Raw genomic sequence first — 19818 nt, 5'->3', positions numbered from 1 at the left:
ACTCTAAATCTGATGCACATGCTCCTTTTCGAATTTGCTGGCCCATATCAAGTATCAACATTTACAAGGTCAGAGACCCACATCATAAAATGTATTAGAAATTTTTTTTATTAAAATCATACTTTTAGAGTCAGAAGAAACCTAAGAGAACATCTAATCCCACCACTAGTTTTTACAGGTGAAGAAACTGAAACCCAACAAGTTAAGTGATTTACTCAAGGTCATAAAGGAAGTAGGTACAGAGCTAGTATTCAAATGCCTGTCCTCTAAATTGAGCTTTCCTTCTACTGCATCATGTTATGTTACCTCTTACCTGTATTTTGATAGAGTAGCATATTAAAGGGAAAAAAAACTAAGAATAGCATGTGTCTTCTCTATCAAAGGGTTTTTCTTTAGCATATAGGGCTTTATTTTATATATGTGTGATACATATTATATGCATTTTATGTGTGCATATATGTGATTTATACACATATGTGTTTATATACACATGTTATATATGTTCATGTCACACACATGTGTATGAATTAGCACATTAAGGATACGATTCATGTATTAGTGGTACTAGATCCTTCTTTCTTGTAAATTCTGAGTATAATCCCTTGAGGACACAGAATAACATACATAGGGATTGGGGATTGGGAGTTGGAAAACCCATATCCACCTTCAGTATCCTTGAATGAATAGACCCTAGGTTTACCATTCATTCTCCAAGTACTCTGCCACTGTGTTGGTGAAGAATTTTAGTATCTGAGAAACTTTTATAAAAGTGGAAAAAAACACTGTTCCTGGGAATCAGAAAGACTGAGTTCGGGCCCCAGCTCTACCATTTGCTAGTTTTGTGACCTTGGGTAAATCACTTAATATGAACCGTGATTACTTCATTTGTCAGATTATAATAATACTTGTACTTATTATGTAGCTATAACATTGTATTGTATAGATTTTTATTACGACTATAAATTTAGAGTTACATAGTCAGTGAATAAATATTTACGAAGTACCTGCTATGTTTCAGAAACTGTGCTAAGTCTAGGGATACAAAAAGAGGCAAAAGACTGTGTCTGCCCTCAGGGAGCTCACAATTTAATGGGAATATAGATATAATAATACTTGTACTGAGGGGCAGCAGACCTCAAAGTCAGGAGGATGTGGCTTTGACGTGTCCTGGTTGCGCAACCTTGGACAAATCACTTACCCTCCTAGTTTCCCAGGCAACTCTAAGTCTATAAATTGCAGAAGAATTACTGATCAGAGGCAGCATGGGGTAGTGGATAGAGCATTGGACTCAGAGTCAGGAAGACCTTGATTTGGATATTGCCTTAGGTATTTACTAGCCACATGACTGGGCAAAATCACCTCACTTCTCTTGGCTTTCTCATCTGTAAAATGTGGAGCTTGTATCCCCTAGCCTTGAAGCTTCCTCCCAACTCTAAATCCATCTGATGATCCTATCATCCTATTGGTAGAGGGAGTTTTCTCACCAGTAGTTCCTTATATCAATGACATATCAGGTTGGCCCAAGAAAATTAAGTAATCAAAAATATAAATAGTTTTTGAATGTGTCAGGTATGGTGAGATACTACTACTAATACTGTGAGTTTTAGTTATATTATTTTTAAAATATTAAAATGTCAAAATGAAATTCATAATTTCTCCTGGGATTAGCTTAACATAATTAAGTGAAATCTATTCTAATACATTTTTTGCTATTTGCATATTGTTATCCTATAAAAGTAAACCTTGGTGGTCTTCAAAAGCTATGTATTTTGTATATGGAGAGAGTATTGGTGAGTGGAAGAGTAGATTATGGCTTCAAATTGAAAAGGCATCAATTGCCATTTTGGCCTTTATAAGTGTCCTACCACCTACCCTGTTTTCTGTTAATGTCTCAGAAATCTATTAGGTGAGACAGGCTCTGGCTAAAACATGACTAATTACTCTTTCTGGACTACCCTTATTGACATATGGATCTCCTCAAAGACCAGACTATGAAGGAATAAGAATCCTAAAGTGTCCTTTTTAATCCATATATCCTTCTAGAGCTAATCATTTATTCCTTCACTGGGAGTATATTTGAAGGGACATTTGACAATGCAACAATCACATTTTTAACAATTTCTTAATTAGCAGCTCTCAGCTTCTGAATTAGAGACCATATAACTCAGGCTAATTGTTCAAACAATTAAAATGAGGTTTTTAGTCACACTTTATAATCTGTCTACTATGCAAATCCATCAAAGAGGTGCTGTATACATTGTGTAAAGTAATAGGTAAAAGAGTATGGACCAGGTGTGTCCTTAGGATGTCAGTAATATATATATGAAGAGGAAGGGTATTTCAGAGCCTCAGGCTTTTGACTCAAGCCTAATTTCCTAACTCCCTGCTTCTCCTCACAGTACCCAGACTGGAGCAATCATCCACAGAAATCTGATTGAGTCAGACAGCAACAGAGACTGGACTGGGAGTTTGTGGTGTTTATTTGGGTATTTGAAGACACAGAGAAGAGTTACTTCCTTAGTTCCCCAAATCTGCCTGTACCACCTCTTTCCAAATAACAGAGAAATTAGTAAAAATAAAATTACCTTGCGGATATATGCTTGTAGTCCCTTCACGCCATACATCCTAAACACAAACCACATTTTCAGAGAGCGAAATCTCCGGCCTAGTGGTATCTGCCAGTGCTGAAAATGGTGACAAAGCATTTCATCAAAGGGAAGCCTGGCAAGAATGATTTCTCCCTGTATAGCTTACCAGTTCAGCAAAGCAATTTGTCAGCATTGTACACTTTCCTGCCAAGTACAGTGAATCTTATAGGACAAACTAAATTATTCTAAGAACAGAATAAATCAGATATAAGGGGCTTGTTCCTGTGAAGTGCTAAGCCAAGCCATAAGAAGGGTAGCGAACACATCAGGGACTAGTATAGCCTTGGAAAGCCTAGAAATGTCTTGTCTGTTGTCCTATGCTTTAAATAAGGATAGACAGAAAGGCTTCTTTTTTCTTGTTAAATGAATGACTTGTGCTTATAGATGGATCATTAAATCTACTTCTCTTTTCTTCCTCTTCTGACTCTCTAAAGGCCAAATGGGAAAAGCAAGTAGCCCTTTTGGAGTAATATGCAGTGGATAGAGATAACAGAGGAGAAATACTGGGTGTGCATTTGAGAAATAGGAGACAAATTTTTCCTTCCACTCTGCTCAGGCACATTGTCCCTGCATATATGTATGGAGTAGACTTAACATCCTAAGGATCCTAATGAAGGTCTGCAAAGCAGAGCTGAGTTCAGAGCACATCCCAGAGAAGTAAAAGTTGCTACAAATACTTCTATCAAAGAGGGTTTAAATTTGGTAATGGGGTGCATTGAATGGATTATGGGAAAGGAGAACAGAGTTATTTGAAAATAATTCTTCCTATGGGTCACAGCTTTTTATTTAATGTCTGAGCTGAGAATAGTACATAATGTCCTTTATTAAATATAAATGGCAATTCATATTTGTCACAATTCTATTTTTAAGGAAAAAAACTAAGTCTTCCCCTCTCACCGCTGTGACTACTGATTGGCACGGAAGTTTTAATATTCTATTAATATTAATTTCCAATCTGGTCTGCTTTGCCCATTTCCAGAGGCCCCCCATGGTGGACAGGGGGGCAAATGCTGCTTGACTTAGCAGATATGCAGTTGGCTTAGTCCATTATTGCTCAGAACACTCAAGCTCAAGAGGTCTGCCAGTCTCAGCCTCCCTAGTAGTTGTGATTATAGGTATGTCCCTCTATGTCTGGCTTATCACAAAAATTTTTAATAGATAATTCAACGGGCTCCATCTCAGCCCTCACCCCCAGCCGCCACTGTACACATACATCTAGAGAGGATCCAATTGTATGCATCATGTAGTTTTATACTTTCTTCCTTTACTTGGGAGTATAATGGAAATAGTATCTTCTCCCCAGGAAATTGTCTTTGGATTCGTTGGCTTGACTTTTCTGGTATTTCAGCATTCTTGGGTCATAACTGCTTTGAGGAGCTTTGGGACCATGTGCATTCACTATACTTGGAGAGTGGGACAGGGGAAGAGAGAGAGTATTGATGTATATGTGAATAGAGTGGATAGCTGGACATTTTGAAACCTCAGTTACTCATTTGGAAATGTTTTTTAATGCCTCCATGAAAAAACAAAAACTGTCATATAGTGGCCTTACCTACGGAACTGGTTAGTTGAGACAGAAAAAGCTGTGCAGTAACTGATAGAACATTACCTAACTTTTTTAAAGGAGTAACTTAGAGGTTCTAATTTTGTAGGTTTATCGATCTTGAGAATGACAGTAGGTAATGGAAAACAATACACAAAAACATGTAGAACAATAGATGCTCCTTTCTAGAGGAGATACATGATTTAAGATGGAGAAAAAAACAGGCAAATAGTTTACTTACCCGATAGTCAGTGACAAGACCTGAAACAATTTTTTTAAAAAAGGCATAGTGGTCATTGAATATGTTAATGAAGTTTAAAAATCTAAAATACTTAGGCCTCCCTTTACCCCCCTCATTCTCTCCAGCTACAACATAGCTTTACGGCTTTATCTCACACTACTCCCCTCCACACACTCTCAAGCCAAATTGGATTCTTCATCTTCCCTGAGCATGTTTGGCATAATCTCATTTTGGAGCTTTTGTTCATGCCATTCCCCATTTCCTCTCCTCCTATTTCCACATGTAGTATCCTTGCTGTCATAAAATCATGGAGTCATAAAATGTTAGAACTGGAGAGGACCTCAGGCAAACATTCCTCAATTTACACATGAGGAAACAACCTTCAAGGTCTAGTTCAAAGGCTACACCATTCATAAAGGCTTTCCTAAATGCCCTGCAAGAAATTCTCTCTTTCCTCTTTAAATCCTCTCAGATTTTTATTCCTATCCCTTTGGGGGTACTTGTCACATTCTTTTTTTATACTCTAGGGTTTTGTCGTCGTCGTCGTTGTTTGGTACATGTCTTATCCTCTTTACGGTGCTCCTCAAGGACCAGAACTAATACAGTTACCTCCATCAGTAACTAAGACTGTGCATCGCATATTTTGTTGTTGTTATTTAGTCGTCTTCTGTAGTGGCCAACTCTTTTTGACCCCTTTGGGGGTTTCCTTTTACAGATGAGGAAACTGAGGCAAATAGGGTTAAGTGACTTGCTCAGGATCGCATGGCTAGTATGTGTCTGAGGCTTGACTGAACTCAGGAAGATGAATCTTCCTGACTCCAGATGAGATTTCCCAGCACTCTATCCACTATCCACAGTTCCACCTAGCTTGCCATATAGTAGTTACTTAAAGATTGTCAGACTATATATATACTTCAAGCTCTTAAATTCCATGGCTCTGTGAACTGAATCCTTAACCAAACTAAATATCTTATTTTTGTCCATCTTGTCTCAATAAACTGGAGAAAGAAAGAAAGAAAGGAAGGAAGGAAGGAAGGAAGAAAGAAAGAAAGAAAGAAAGAAAGAAAGAAAGAAAGAAAGAAAGAAAGAAAGAAAGAAAGAAAGAAAGAAAGAGAAAAGGAAAGAAGGAAAGAGGGAGAGAGGAAGGAAGGAAGAAAGAGAAAAATAGTATTGCTGAGAATAGCTAAGTCATTCATAGTTGTTCATCATATAATACTGCTGTTACTGGGTAGAATATTCTCCTGGTTCTGCTCACTTCACTCTGCGTCAATTCATGTAAGTTTTTCCAGGTTTTTCTGAAATTGTCCTGCTTGTCATTTCTTATAGCATAATAATATTTCATTACAATCTTCCTTTCTTCTTTCCTTCCTCCCTCCCTCTTTCCTTCCCTCCTTTCTTTCTTTCTTTCTTTCTTTCTTTCTTTCTTTCTTTCTTTCTTTCTCTTTCTTTCTTTCTTTCTCTTTCTTTCTTTCTTTCTTTCTTTCTTTCTTTCTTTCTTTCTTTCTTCTTTATTTCTTTCTTTCTTTTTCTTTCTTTCTTTCTTTCTTTCTTTCTTTCTTTCTTTCTTTCTTTCTTTTTCTTTCTTTCTTTCACAAAATGACCAATATTGAGATTGCACATGTATAATCTCAAATTACTTACCATCTCAGAGAAGGGGCAGGGGCAGAAGGGATAGAATTTGGAACTCAAAACTTTTTTTAAAATGTTAAAAATTGTTTTTACATATAATTGGGGGAAAATAAAATATTACTATTTAAAAAAAGAAAGCCAAGTCCTAACCTTATATATATTTTTAACAATGGTATGCTCTTTGCCAAGAGAGTACTATGCAGTTTTAATTATAAAAAAGGTACAGGAGACCTAGATAAAGTTCAGAAAAGGCCTAGTTTTAGATGGCTATCTTGCTGTATTCACTATGCTGCACTACTGGCTAAAGCACTGGATCTGGAGTCAGGAAGACCTGAGTTCAAATCTAGCCTCAGATACTTACTAGCTGTGTGGCAAGTCACTTAACCTCTTTGCCTCAGTTTCCTCAACTGTAAAATGAAAATAATGATAGCACCTACCTCAAGGAGTTGTGGTGAGGATCAAATGAGAAAATATTTGCAAAGCACTTAGCATAGTGCCTGGCACATAGTACCATATAAATGCTTATTCTCTCCTTCCCTGCATTATCTCACAATTATATAGCTGGTTAATGATAATAATAATTGCTAACATTTATACAGTACTTAAAGGTTTGCCAGGCACTTTGTACCCACACTATGTATGTATATGTGTATACATATATGTATGCATGTATACATATATAATACACACATATGTGTATATGTAAAATCCTATTTGATCCTCCATCTACTCTTGCCAGAATTGTCTGGATTAGCTATAGTGATCAATTTTTAGAATCACATAATCTTCAAATCTTAGAGCTGGAACCAATTGCAGAGGTCATCTGTTCCAATTCATACTGAAGCATTACTTCCCTCTACAATATATCTTGGGTTAGTGGTACATCCAGCCTCAGATAGATGAACTCTAATGTTAGGGATCTCACTTCCTCCCAAAGAAGCCAATTCCACTTTGGGAAATCTCTCATCGCTAAGAGGTTTTTCCTCATGTTGAGTCAAAATTTATCTCCTTTCACTTTTGTCTCATTAATCCTAGTTCTACCCTCTTAGACCAAGGAAAACAAAGACATTTCTCTTTCTCTTGACAGTCATTCAAATATTTGCAGAAAGACATCATGTTCCTGCTAAATCTTATCTTCTCCAGGTTAAAGAGTCTAAGTCTTCATACAGCAATCCATCTCATATAGCATCATAGCATCACTTCAGCTCCTCTCACCATCCTGGTCGTGTTCTTCTGGAAGTACTCCAACTTGTCAGTGTTCTTCTTTCCTAAATGCAATACCTCTAAATGAACACAATACCCCAGCTTGGGATCTGAACAGGGTATAGAGTACAAGCTGACTCTCTCTTCTTATACTGTAGCTCTATTAAAGGCAGCCAAATTCTTGTTAGTTTTTTTTGGCTTCCATGTCTAACTGCTGACTCATGTGAGCCTTTCAATAAATTAAAATCTGATTTTTTTCACATGAGCTACTGTCTATGTTTTCTCAATCTTGTACTCATGTAGCTGATCTGAGGAACTTAAATATAGACTCAAATTTATCTTCTTTTGTTAAACAGGCTTTCTAAGTCTATAGCTAAGGAAATTATATATATAATATATACACACATACATATACATACATATAGATAGATAGATAGATAGATTTGTCTAGGCAATGGGGTTAAGTGACTTGCCCAGGGTCACACAGCTAGTAAGTCTGTCTGAGGCCGAATTTGAACTCAGGTCCTCCTGAATCCAGGGTCAGTACTCTATCAACTATGCCACCTAGCTGCCCCCATAAATATATTTTTAAAAGATTTTTACTGGATTCACATTTGCTGGATAGGCCTAAGAATACTTCTGGTAATGAGTTTACATTCCATTTTTACCTCCCACCCCCAACTCAGAGAATTCCCAGAGCAATACCACTAAAAGACAGCTGTTTGTTGTTATCATCATTAATGCTTTTGTCTCAGTTCTTAGCAATGTGATGTGAATTATTCATTTACCAATTGAGATTTCTCTAACAGCCTAGAAAGCAAATTACAGAACTTAAAAATAGCTGGCATTTATGTGGTGCATTAAAGTTTGCAAAGTGCACATTTAATCCTCACAAAAATTCTGCAAGGTAGACGCTATTGTTATCCTCATTTTGCAGACAAGGAAACTGAGGCTCCAGGAAGTTAAATGACTTGCTTATGGTCACATAGCTGGTATCTCAGGCAAGATTCAAACGCAGGCCTTCTTGACTCTAAGCCAGGTACTCTTTATCCACTATACCCCATAGGTGCCTATTTTTCCTCAAAACAGCCCTATGCAATAGGAAGGGCGAGTATTATTATTCCAATTTTATAGATGCTGAGGCTAACTCATTAAATTGACTTGCGCTAAGTTAACTAGCTAATAAGTGGAAGAGAGAGGTCTTGAACCCACATCTTCAGACTCTACCCTCTGTTTCCCCCACTGCGCCCTTCTCCCCACTACCTTCCCTATCAGTTACAAAGTCCAAGAGGGCAGAGACCTCATGTTTTATCTAAGTCTTACATTTCCCTCTGTATACAAAAATCAGGGGCTTAGGAAATGTTAATTGAATTCAATGCTCACTCCCAAGTCCAGACCTCTATCCACTACACTTCATTGCTTCTAAACTACGCTAGACTGGGAGTTTACTACCCGCCCATCCTGTATGGTTCCTGCTCTCCAGGTTAGTGGCAAAAGGAGCCATAGGTTTTGAACTTCTGATTGATGCCAGTTGAGAAATGTTTTATAATGTCATAGAATTTCTTGCCTTAGTCCCTGCTGAACACAAACAGTAAACCATGAGGCAATTGGTGATGGGCATATAATTTCATGTTCCTGTAACAGGCTAATGTATTTTAATGACTGAAAGATAACAGACAACTGGTGAAGCATAATGGGATCCACATTATTTCTTATCTAGGTGATTACTAGTTACATGCCCGTGTCTATATTCAACCAGACATTAAACAGGGCATGAATATCCTATTTACAAGGATGAGCTAGGGCTTTATATGTCTGCTGAAAGGGTCTGACTGATATTCTTGGCTGCTGGCAAGTCCATAGAGTTGCTCAATTGTAAAGGTATTAAGGAGGCCCATAACAAATAATCACTATTTTTTCTTTTGAAGAAAGAAGGCCTTTTAGTTGTTAAAAGTAAATGAGCAGAAATCATTTTATCTGATCAGTGAAGCCTTTTAAATTACTGAATAATGAGACTTAAGCTAGGAAGGAAACACAACTAACGAGAAAGAAAAGGAGCTTGAGATGAAAATTGTTGTCTACTTAATTAATTCAGTGTACAAAGTGCCTATATAACACTTAACACACTTGATAAATGTATACTATAATTGTTATTAATTAGTAATTAATATAATGATGGTAGTTGGAGTAAAAATGGATTTCTGGTAATCCTTAAGTGTCAATTAGCATGGGAATAACTTTTATCTTTCAATTATGAGATGCTTCCAGTCTAAAAACTAAGCTAAAATACAGCACTAGTTGCCCTCTTACATAGGAAAGCAATTCTTTCATCTCCCAAAGAGTTTTGTTGATAAAAATATGTGGGCTCTGACTTTTAATAACACTGCTGCTTGAAAGCTAAAGGAGCTGTTTGTCCCAATATTGTCAGCCTGGCAGACTTCGTTTGTAAATCTAACAATGGTTGATGGTGGCAGTTATTTGTTCTTCACCCTGTTATGGTTGGAGCAGGGGTGTGTCAGAGCCCAGCTCATACCAGCTCACAAAAACTGATTGTTAAATTTTCAGGATGATCATTTACTCCTTGGAAAGCTATAAATCAGGGCTTGATTTATTGTTTTGTGGATTGTCTAGACTTTAAAAAGTGATGAAGAAAATGTTAATAGTGCAGCTTAAACTTAAAATGGGTCTGTGGGGAGGAGAGCTGCTTGTTAAACATTTACCAACACATTCCTAGGGTACAGCTACTTTTTCCCAATTCCTTCCTTGAAGCTTGACCTTCTGTGTTCACTAATCCCTTGGAGAGGGGAAGGTGGGAAGGATGGTTTCCTTTGACATGCTATGGGAGAAGTTAATGGAAAATGGTAGTTGCTCAAAGCCACTGTCTCAGCTAAGGGTTTTCTCCTACTTCTAATTAGCAAGTCTCCTCCCACCAGAACACAGCTAAATCTTTTTATGTCAAGAAGAATTCTGGACAGTGAGGATTCATTTCATCCTTTCCCAGCTTTGAGGGAGCTATAATATTGTGTATTAATAAAATCTCTGTGGTTTGTTTTAAGTTCCAGCTGGTCATTCCAGTAAATTAGAAAAAGAATCCCTCTTTCTGTGTCCTTCAGCAAAATTTAACTTTACTTATGCTCCTGTTACTCTTCCCTCCCCCCAAGCCCCTGAAACCAAGATACACATGTATGAAATGAAAATATTTTCAAGAAACCAGTTTCTTCTTAGAACATATGGGCAATAGAGAAGGCAGAGACTTTTTGAAGAAATGAGGAATGAGATATATGCTCAGCATATGAGAGCCAGAAAAGGAATAGGGAAGTAGGATCTCCCAGCCATCATTGTTGTTATCAATAAACAGAAATCCATTGCTATTTTGCCTTGGGTACGGGTGCTCCTGTAGCATTCAGCCACAGTCTTTTCCCAGCATCTCACCCTGGTCACCATGTAGGAGAAGACACTTGGCAGTGGAAGCTGGGGCTGCAGAGTTGAGGCTGCTTGGGCATATCAGCACTTGGTATTAGGTGCTATATTTGCTGAGTATACAGAGACAAAATGAAAACCAATCCTTAAGGAGCTTATTATATATATATATATATATATATATATATATATATATATATATATATATATATATATACATATATGTGTGTGTGTGTTACCTACCTACCTGTGTAGGTATGTATGTATATGTGTGTGTGTTAAACAGCTAAGCTTTGTTTGTGTAGGATTTTTTGGCTAACCTGTGATTATATTGTTATAGAAACCTTATTGGGAGGAATTCCCTCTATCAAAGCAGATAGGTGCCTGGCCTTCTTGCCCAATGTCACAGGGCCAGTGTGTGTCAGAGGAAGGACTTGAACCTAGGTATCCCTGACTCTGTGGCCACCACTCTTTCCATTATCCATTACTCCATGTAATTTTCATCAACAAAAAAGTAGAAACATGATAATCTGTGGAAGAGGGGAAGAGTATTAACAACTAAAGGGATCAAAAAAGGCTTCCTATAGGAAATGACACATGAACTGATCCTTAAAGAAAGCTAAGGGTTCTAAGAGGTGACACTGAGGATGGAATGCATTCTAGGCATGGTGGACAGCCTCGGCAAAGGCATAGAGGGAGGAAGCAATGTACTGAGTTTGGGAAACAGAAGGTGGGCCAATTTGACTGGAATATGAAGGAGAGTTCAATAAGCCTATCAAAGGAGACTGAAGACAGATTATAAAGGCCCAAAGGCAACTAGGTGGTACAGTGGATAGAGCATGGGCCTGGAGTCAGGAAGACCTGAGTTCAAATCCATCCTCAGACATTTACTAGCTATGTGACATTGGGCAAGTTACTTAACCTCTGTCTACCTCAGTTTCCCCAACTATAAATAATCATAACACCTACTTCCCAGGGTTGTTGTAAGGATCAAATAAGATAATATTTATAAAGTGCTGATCACAATGCTTGACACATGGTAGGCACTTAAATGCTTGCTTTCCTTTCTTCCTTCAACACCAGATTGAGAATTTTATATTTTATGCTAGAGCTACTAAAGATTTGAGTAAGGGAGTGGCATGATAGCATGACAGTTATGAAAATTGTCTGGACAGCTGTGTGGAGGGTGGATGAGATAGGGAAGAGAATAGAAGCCAGGATTCCCAATGGGAACTTGTTATTATAGTCCAAGAGACATGTGATAAGGGCCTGGACATACAAAGGGGAAGAAGAGGATGTCTATAAGAGATGTTGTGGAGGTACATTTGAAAAGACTTGGCCACTGAATATAAGAGATGCAGGAGAGAAAAGTGTCAAAGACTCAGGTTGTAAACCTTGGTGGGTGGAGGGATGATGGAGTCCTCGACAGAAATAGCCAAGTTCAGAGGAGAGATAGGTTGGGGTGTGGGAGGGAGGGATGATAATGAATTATGTCTTGGCCATGTTGAGTTTGAAATGCCTGTAGATTGTCTATTTGGAGATTAAATATAGTGCCATAAAACTCCATCACAAAAATTGCTTGCTACACAGTGGATTCAGGGATAATGTAGGTCCTTTACACACTGCAAACCTTCTGCTGTCTGGTGAATCTCACTGTGGTTGCTGTAGGTGGTCTCTTTGTTTCCTACTAGCAATGTTATAACATCATTCTACAAAAATCATTAAATAAAAGTATACTGCCAAATAGTTTGTCCAAAGAGCAAAAGAGAGAGGGAGAAAGAAGGGATGAGAGGGAGAAAAGAAAGAAGGGGGAGGGGAGAGAAGGGGGGAAGAGAGAGAGAGAGAGAGAGAGAGAGAGAGAGAGAGAGAGAGAGAGAGAGAGAGAGAGAGAGAGAGAAACAAGAAAAACATGCAAACTCTTCTTGGGCTTTTTTTTTTGTGGCCTGAATTTTGATAATATTTTCATGGTACATTATCTAAGTCATCCTAAAGTGCCAGAAGTTAAAAATTCCCAACAACTTTACTATGAGTCATAAGCTTCTCTAGTTATGGAGTCTGGGAAATCCCAGTTTGTGGCGCCTACACATTAGTAATGGTCCAACAAGAGATGAGAAAGAGAACAGGAAGGGACACCTCAAATGAGCCTGTCATTCAGGTCATTTTTTAAGCAAAATCACACATTATTCCCTTCTCTTGTGTTCAGTGTAGGAGGTCACCAACTTCTCTAGTCCTGGGAAAGTTAAGGTACTCCATGTATGGAGAATGCCTTTGTTTTTGACAATTTATTTTATATCCAGAGAATTTTCCCATGTGTACTTTAAAAATCCATCAAGTATGATATTTTTCATGATAATATTCAAATCAAAAATTCCTCATTAGTCAGAAGGAACTGTCAGCACCTCAAGTCATAGCCTTATTTATTCTAGCTGGACAGATCAAAATAAGTCCCTCTCAATACAGGGAATATGTAATAAACTCATACATCTAGGTGATGGTTTGCATGGCTTACCTGTACAGTCCAAGTCTTAGGTGTAACCTATGTAGCGGTCCTAACTGATGAATACCCAATCACTTCAGCTAACATATAGGTACCCAGAGCTCTAACTAGCACTTTCACACCTAGGCCACACTTCACAAAATATACCTAAGATAAGCAGCCTGAAAAAAAAAAACAACTTTCAAGTCAACTTTGTTTTTGTTTTTCAGACAAATTTAGTTACAGGCACTGAAACCTCTGTGGGCAAAGATCCCAGAAAACTATAAATCTGTTGCTGAAGAAATCACTAGGGAAATGGAGCAGGGCAAGGTCTGGCTAAGGAGGAGCTCGTCTGGAAGAAGAGAGCCATATGGTAGCTTCCAACTTTAATGATGTGCTCCTGCTAAGTAGGTGTAACCCTGTTAACCTCACCCTAGTTAGAGTTCTGGAAACACCGAGCTGACCTGGGTTTGGACTTTCTTTGCCCAGTATGAACACCTGCTGCAATAACATAAGTTTGGGAGGTGACTTTGGATTTAACATTGAGTCAAGATCACCTTAAAAAGCAACAGTGACAATAAAATGAAGAAAGTCTGCTTACCAGAGTCTTGGTTTTGGTGCTGTAGGTAAAGAGGATCCAGTTTAAAGGCACCTATCAAGTCTGCTCTCTTTTTCACCCTGTTTTTGGTCAAATCCATATAATACATATAAATCATGTTATAATCATACTGTTGTCATGTCAAAGAATCAGAAATGTCAGAAAATGGTTTGATTCTACAATCATGCTATATACTTATAGGCTTCAGAAAATCCTTGTACATTCATTTGTCTTACGTTAATTTCACTCATTTTCATTTTAAAAAATAAGTGTATGTATTTAAAGGACAAGGAGAAGACACATAGAAAGCTTTCCAAAAATTCTGTTATAAGGGATAGATAGGTCTCTCAGATTGGAAAGATGGGGCTATGGAGGAAATTTAGTTCATGTAAAAGCAAAAGATTTCAATAAAAACTTATTCTAAAAAAAATGTCTTCCAAATGGAAACTCAACCAATAGAGATAATAAATAACATAAGCTAATTGAATAAGGACTTCCTAAGTAGATCTACAGGTACCTTTTGAGAGTAACACAGTCCTGAGCCCCAGTATGTCCTCCCCTATAATTTAATCCATAGGCACCTCCTCTCTATTACAGAGTTGTCCCTTTCCCCTGAAGGAAAAAAGAACAAACTCCCAAATGCAAGGCCATCAGAGGTACTCTGGACATGCGCCAGGTCCCATTACACAAACAAATGTGGAACACTACTAGAGGCCAAGGGTCTAGGTATACGAGGGAGCTTGTGTTATCGATAATTCAAGGCAAAAACCTCCCATCATTTTTTTTATTCTGAGTGGAAAGTATAAAGGGACTTGAATTATGTAATTCAATTCAATTTAATTCAACAACATTAAGTTCAAGAGACTGGGCTGGACAGTTGGGGATAGAGAGAAATGAAAAACAATGACCTTGCCTTCCAACGTTTTACAGTCAAATAGGAAAAGGATGCCAGTATGCACAAATCTATACCACAAATTACATGGCACATGGGCTTATGATTTCATTTGTATAGGGAAGTCCCCAGGTGAGAAAACTCTCTTTACCAATGCAGGTTGGCACCTTTCCTACAAAGCTTAGCGAGGTGCCTGGAGCACTCACTAACAGATCAGGTGATTTGCCCAAGATGACCCAGCACGTGTATATCAAAGGGGGGACCTGAGTCAGGGTCTCTCTATTCAACATCCTTACACATATTAGAATATGATCACTGCAAAGCGAAAGTTTAAAAAAATCACACGAGAAATTTGAAAATTGTCTCTACTTTGGTGCGTAGCCATGGCCTAACGCAACGTTGTGGTGAAAGTTTCCTAGGGACAGACAGGAGACTAAATTTCAATCTGACAGTGGCCTTGGCTTGGAAAACAAATGTAATGTAATAGTCACTGAAAGATAAAGTCCAGCAAGCATGAAATAAAGCTTCGAGAATACTGACTACCAATGAGGAAATGAGAGAGAAAGGTAACTGGATTTATTTTCAAAAAGCCAATATCTGTGTGTTTTTTTTCCTCCTCTCAAAGGAAAAAAAAGAGACTGTGTCAATCAACAATAATAAACTTTCTGGATTATTTTCTCTGCTTGAATTGTATGAGAAAATTCCATTAAAACTAATGGAAGATACACCCACACAATACTGCCCTTCACATATGAAAATGATACTCCTGACTGCCCCACTGTTTGTAGGGAAGGCATTTGGAGTTTTTTTTCCCCAGTTGTGGTGACTGATTTCACGTGATAGACCAATGCTATCTCAGTCTCATATGTGAACAAGGGCACACATTCTAATAGCTGACCCAGTTAGGAGTGCTTTCTGTGATGATATAAATAAACAAAGCTACCCGAGACACAGAGATTCATTTCAATAAACATTTAATAGGGGGCCAACTACATATGATTGCAGCTGGTTTTAGGAACTACACAGGTGACTAAGAATCCAAGAATGACTTGGTTTCATTATGGAATCAGGATTATACAGTAGCAGTTCCAAGAAAGGAGCTCAGAGTTCATCTAGTCTAATTCCCTCATTTTACGGATTAGAAAACTGAGGTCCAGAGGGAGTTGAAGTGGAAGGAATCATGATGACATAATTAGAGTGCTGGACTTTGGGTCAAGGAGACCTAGAAGAGTCTGATACCTACTTACTCTGTGACCTTGGATAAGTCATGTAAACTCTCTAAGTCTCAGTTCACTTATTTATAAAATAGGGATAATAACATGTGTACTCCCTACCTCAAATGGTTCTTGTAAGGCTCAAATTTTTATTGTTGAGACATTTTAGTCATATCCGACTCTTCATGACCCCATTTGGGATTTTCTTGGCAAAGATACTGAAATAGTTTGCCATTTCTTTCTCCAGCTCATTTGACAGATGAGGAGACTAAGGTAAACAGGGTTAAATGACTTGCCTAGATTCATACAACTACTTAAGTGTCTGAGGTCAGATTTGAACTCAGGTCTTCCTGACTTCAGACCCACCAGTATAATTTACATAATATTTTAAGGTTTGCAAAGCACTTCATAAATTTCATTATCCTTATTTTACAGATGAAGAAACTGAGGCTGAGAAAGGCAGAGTGATTTGCCTAGGGTTATTCAGCTAATAAGTGTCTGAGATAGAATTTGAGCTTGTATCTTCCTGACTCCAAATCCAAAGCTCTGACCCACATGCCACCTAGCCTCCTACTTTGGTGACATGACATATACAAAATGTACTACAAACCATAAAGTATTGTCTATTACTAGTACAAGAAACTTGTCCAGTGGATAAAGAAACTTATCATACAGTAGATAGATGGTAGCATGTTCTCTGAGTCCTTTACAAGGATCTCATTCGAACCTCACAACAACCCTTGAGAGGCAGGTGCGACTATTATCCCCATTTTTCAGTTGTGGTAACTGAGGCAAGCAGAGGTTAAGTGACTTACCCAGGGTTTCACAGCTAGTAAGTGTCTAAGGCTGGATTTAAACTCAGGTTTTCGTTATTTTGGGTCCAACATTCTATCTACAAGCTGCCTCTAAATCCCATACTCTTTTAGCTACACTATATTGTAAGTTTTTTTAATCAAATTAATTCATTAGAACTATACCGGGTATGTAGAGGGGGAAGAGAGGAAGGTTGAAATAAAGAGTAAAGGAAGAGGATAAAAGAGGATATGCTGTAGGATGATTTAGACCCTCTGATGTGTGAGGTGATCCATGACCAAAAAGAATCAGTGCAGTCTTTGGAGTCAGCAGGATAAGGTCCTTGGATAAGTCACTTAAATTCTCTGAGCCTCAGTTTGGTTCCAAATGCTACCTCAGAGACTCTACTTACTAGCTCTATGATCCTGGGCAAATTCCTTAACCTATCTCAGCCTCAGTTCCCTCCTCTGTAAGATGGGAAAAAATAATAGCATCTACCTCCTAGGGCTGCCCTAAAGACCAAAGGAGATGATGTGTATAAAGTGATTTGCAAACCTTAAAGTACCATAGAAATAGGAACTGTTATTATCCCTCCCTTTTAGGATTAATTTCATTAAATTAACTCAGTAACTCCGTGTAATGTCATTGCTGTTTTGCGCATTTTGCCATTCTGTACTATTGAGATAAAATTTCTTCAGGAAATGCAGTAACTCATTTTAAGAGAAGCATTGACAAAGCAATATGTGTCCCCAAAAAGGTGGTTAGAAGAGGGAGGGACCTATAAACCAATTCACATAAAGAATCATTAAAGGAACTGAATGTGGAATCAAAGGTCTTGGGTTCAAACCCCAGCCCTACCACTTACTACTTGTATGACCTTGGGCAGTTGATTTGCCCACTCTAAGCATCATTTTTGTCACTAATACAATGAAGAGTATGAACTAAATTCCTTTGACCCCTCCAAGTTTTATATCCTATAACCAATGAACATAAGCATACTTAGCTCAGAAAACAGAAAACCAGAGAGAACGTGTTGCATAGTGGGTAGAGTGCCATATTTGGAATCAGAAGGGTTCCAATCTCATCTCCAGCTCTTGCTAGTTGAAAGACCATGGAAAAATCACGTTCTGAACTTCAGTTCCTCATTTGCAAACATGAGAATGATAATATTTATAGATTCTACAATATCTTACAGGTTTGTAGCAAGTTTCACATGAGGTGAGCTACCTGAATGGCTTTGCAAACTTTAAACAACTAAATAAATGTGACCTATTGATGGTGATGATGATGATGATGATGATGATGATGAAGAAAATGAAAATTATGATGCTGGAAATGTGTGACCTTGGGCAAGTTACTTAACCTCTGAGGGTCTCATTTCTTCTTGTAACAGGAAAGATGGGACCCAATTCCCCTAAACTCCCTTCATTATAGGATCATAGGAGATCACATTTGCACAAGCCTCCTAAAAATGTTTAACACCAAACTACAAAAAAAAGTAGGATATTAATGAACAGAAGAACCAAGATATCCCAAAGGTAAGTTCCAGCAGAACAGGCTGAACTACCTTTTATTTCTAAATCAGTTTCTAGAACCACTTTCAGGTTTTAAGAACGTTAGAACTGCTGTGACCTCTTGTAAGTGGCTGAAATCCTTGTGGTTCCTTAGGTAGTAATCCTACTCTGTATCAATGAACTAATTGGGAAGGGGAAGAGCGATTGGGATTTTTGAGTGTAGTTATCAGCATATCAGATATGTTGAGGAGTGTGGAACTTTTTGAAAAACTAATCCCATAGTAATGGACCATTAAGACCTAGCAAGAAGGGTTTAAATTTGCATACAAAGGATTCTTAGCAACAAATGCACAGCAAAAGGTTTATGAGCAGAATAATGAAATCATTAGGGAAAGGATTGACTGTGGTTGTTCAAAGTCGGTTTTTTAGAAATTCCAATTATCTTGTCTATTTCTATATTTAATGGAAATAACCAAAATTTTTACTTTATATTATGGACTAACCACTGGTGAAATTTCATTATGAAATACAGATACAGTTTTCATTTCAAAGAATGCACACACGAAACGCCAGTGAGTTCAGTAAACAATTTTCTTTCCTTTAATTTCCCATTTGTAATAATAGCCAAGTCTGAAATTAAAAACCAACAACAATTCACTCTTGAGTGTATAAGGGTGGGGGTGGGGAGAGGAGGTATCTTTTTAAATATAGGAGGCACTAGGTGGCATAGAAGATAAAGCACTGAGACAGGAGTTCAAATTTGACTTCAAATACTTACTAGCTATGTGACCCTGGGCAAACAACTTAACCTCCATCTGCTTCAGTTTCCCATGTAAACTGAGTCTATTAATAGCATCAACCTCACAAGGTTGTTGGGAGGATCAAATGAGATAATGTTTGTAAAGGGCTTAACACAGTGCCTGGAATATTACAGGCACTCAATAAATGCTTATTTTCTTCCTTCCTTATAGAAGTTGGCAACTATACTTATGTTCAAGGAACACAGCACATGTTACTTTTATATTTCTTTTAATTATGATGATTATGTCAAAATCCTAAGTTTAGAGTATAATGTTGTAGTCAGGAAGACTTGTATTCAAATCCTGCCTGACATTTGGTTCTAGTGATCCTCAAAGAGGAATTTAACCTCAGGCAACTCCATAGGATTTATCCACTGTCTTAACATAGGGATTTGTGATATATGTTGACGGCGGAAGGCCATCTGCCTGTACTAGGAGTTTTCTAAATGATTCTATCCTTCCCTTATTTGAATATAAATAGAGACAGCAGGTAGCCCAGTGGTCAGAGACGCCTGACTTGTGGGCAAAAAGACCTGGATTTGAAATGCTTCCTCAGAACTAAGTTCAAATGCTGCCTCAGACATTTACTAGTTATGTGACCCTAGCTAGGCAAGCTAATTAACCTCTTGAATTAGCCTCAGTTTCTTCATCTGTAAAATGGGTATTATAATACTAGCACCTACCTCACATGGTTGTTGAGAGGATAAAATGAGATGTTATGTAAAACATTTTGCAAATTTTAAAGTGCTACATAAATTCTAGCAAATAATATTATATTAAAATTAACATTATGATGATCATCCATTTTCCAAACTAAGAGCATAACATCTAGTTCTATCTGTTTCCCT

General features: G+C 37.8%; 1 protein-coding gene across 2 annotated transcripts in view; it reads right to left on the bottom strand.

Annotated features, from left to right (window-relative positions):
- The window catches only part of DDC (dopa decarboxylase), a 113068-nt gene that overhangs the window by 12484 nt on the left and 80766 nt on the right, over positions 1–19818 (bottom strand). For both annotated transcript variants that reach the window (XM_020981309.2, XM_020981308.2), the window contains exons 10-12: positions 13762–13838; positions 4433–4452; positions 2586–2684 (exon numbers count right to left, since the gene is read on the bottom strand). In XM_020981309.2, the coding sequence (XP_020836968.1) occupies positions 2586–2684; positions 4433–4452; positions 13762–13838 (196 nt within the window). The remainder of the gene's footprint in view (positions 1–2585; positions 2685–4432; positions 4453–13761; positions 13839–19818) is intronic.

This window comes from Phascolarctos cinereus, unplaced genomic scaffold (genome assembly GCF_003287225.1).
Source record: "Phascolarctos cinereus isolate Bilbo 61053 unplaced genomic scaffold, phaCin_HiC Scaffold_4;HRSCAF=312, whole genome shotgun sequence".
NCBI classification, from domain to species: Eukaryota; Metazoa; Chordata; class Mammalia; order Diprotodontia; family Phascolarctidae; genus Phascolarctos; species Phascolarctos cinereus.
The sequence above is the reverse complement of the archived record's forward strand: the minus strand, read 5'-3'. Positions and strand labels throughout refer to the sequence as shown.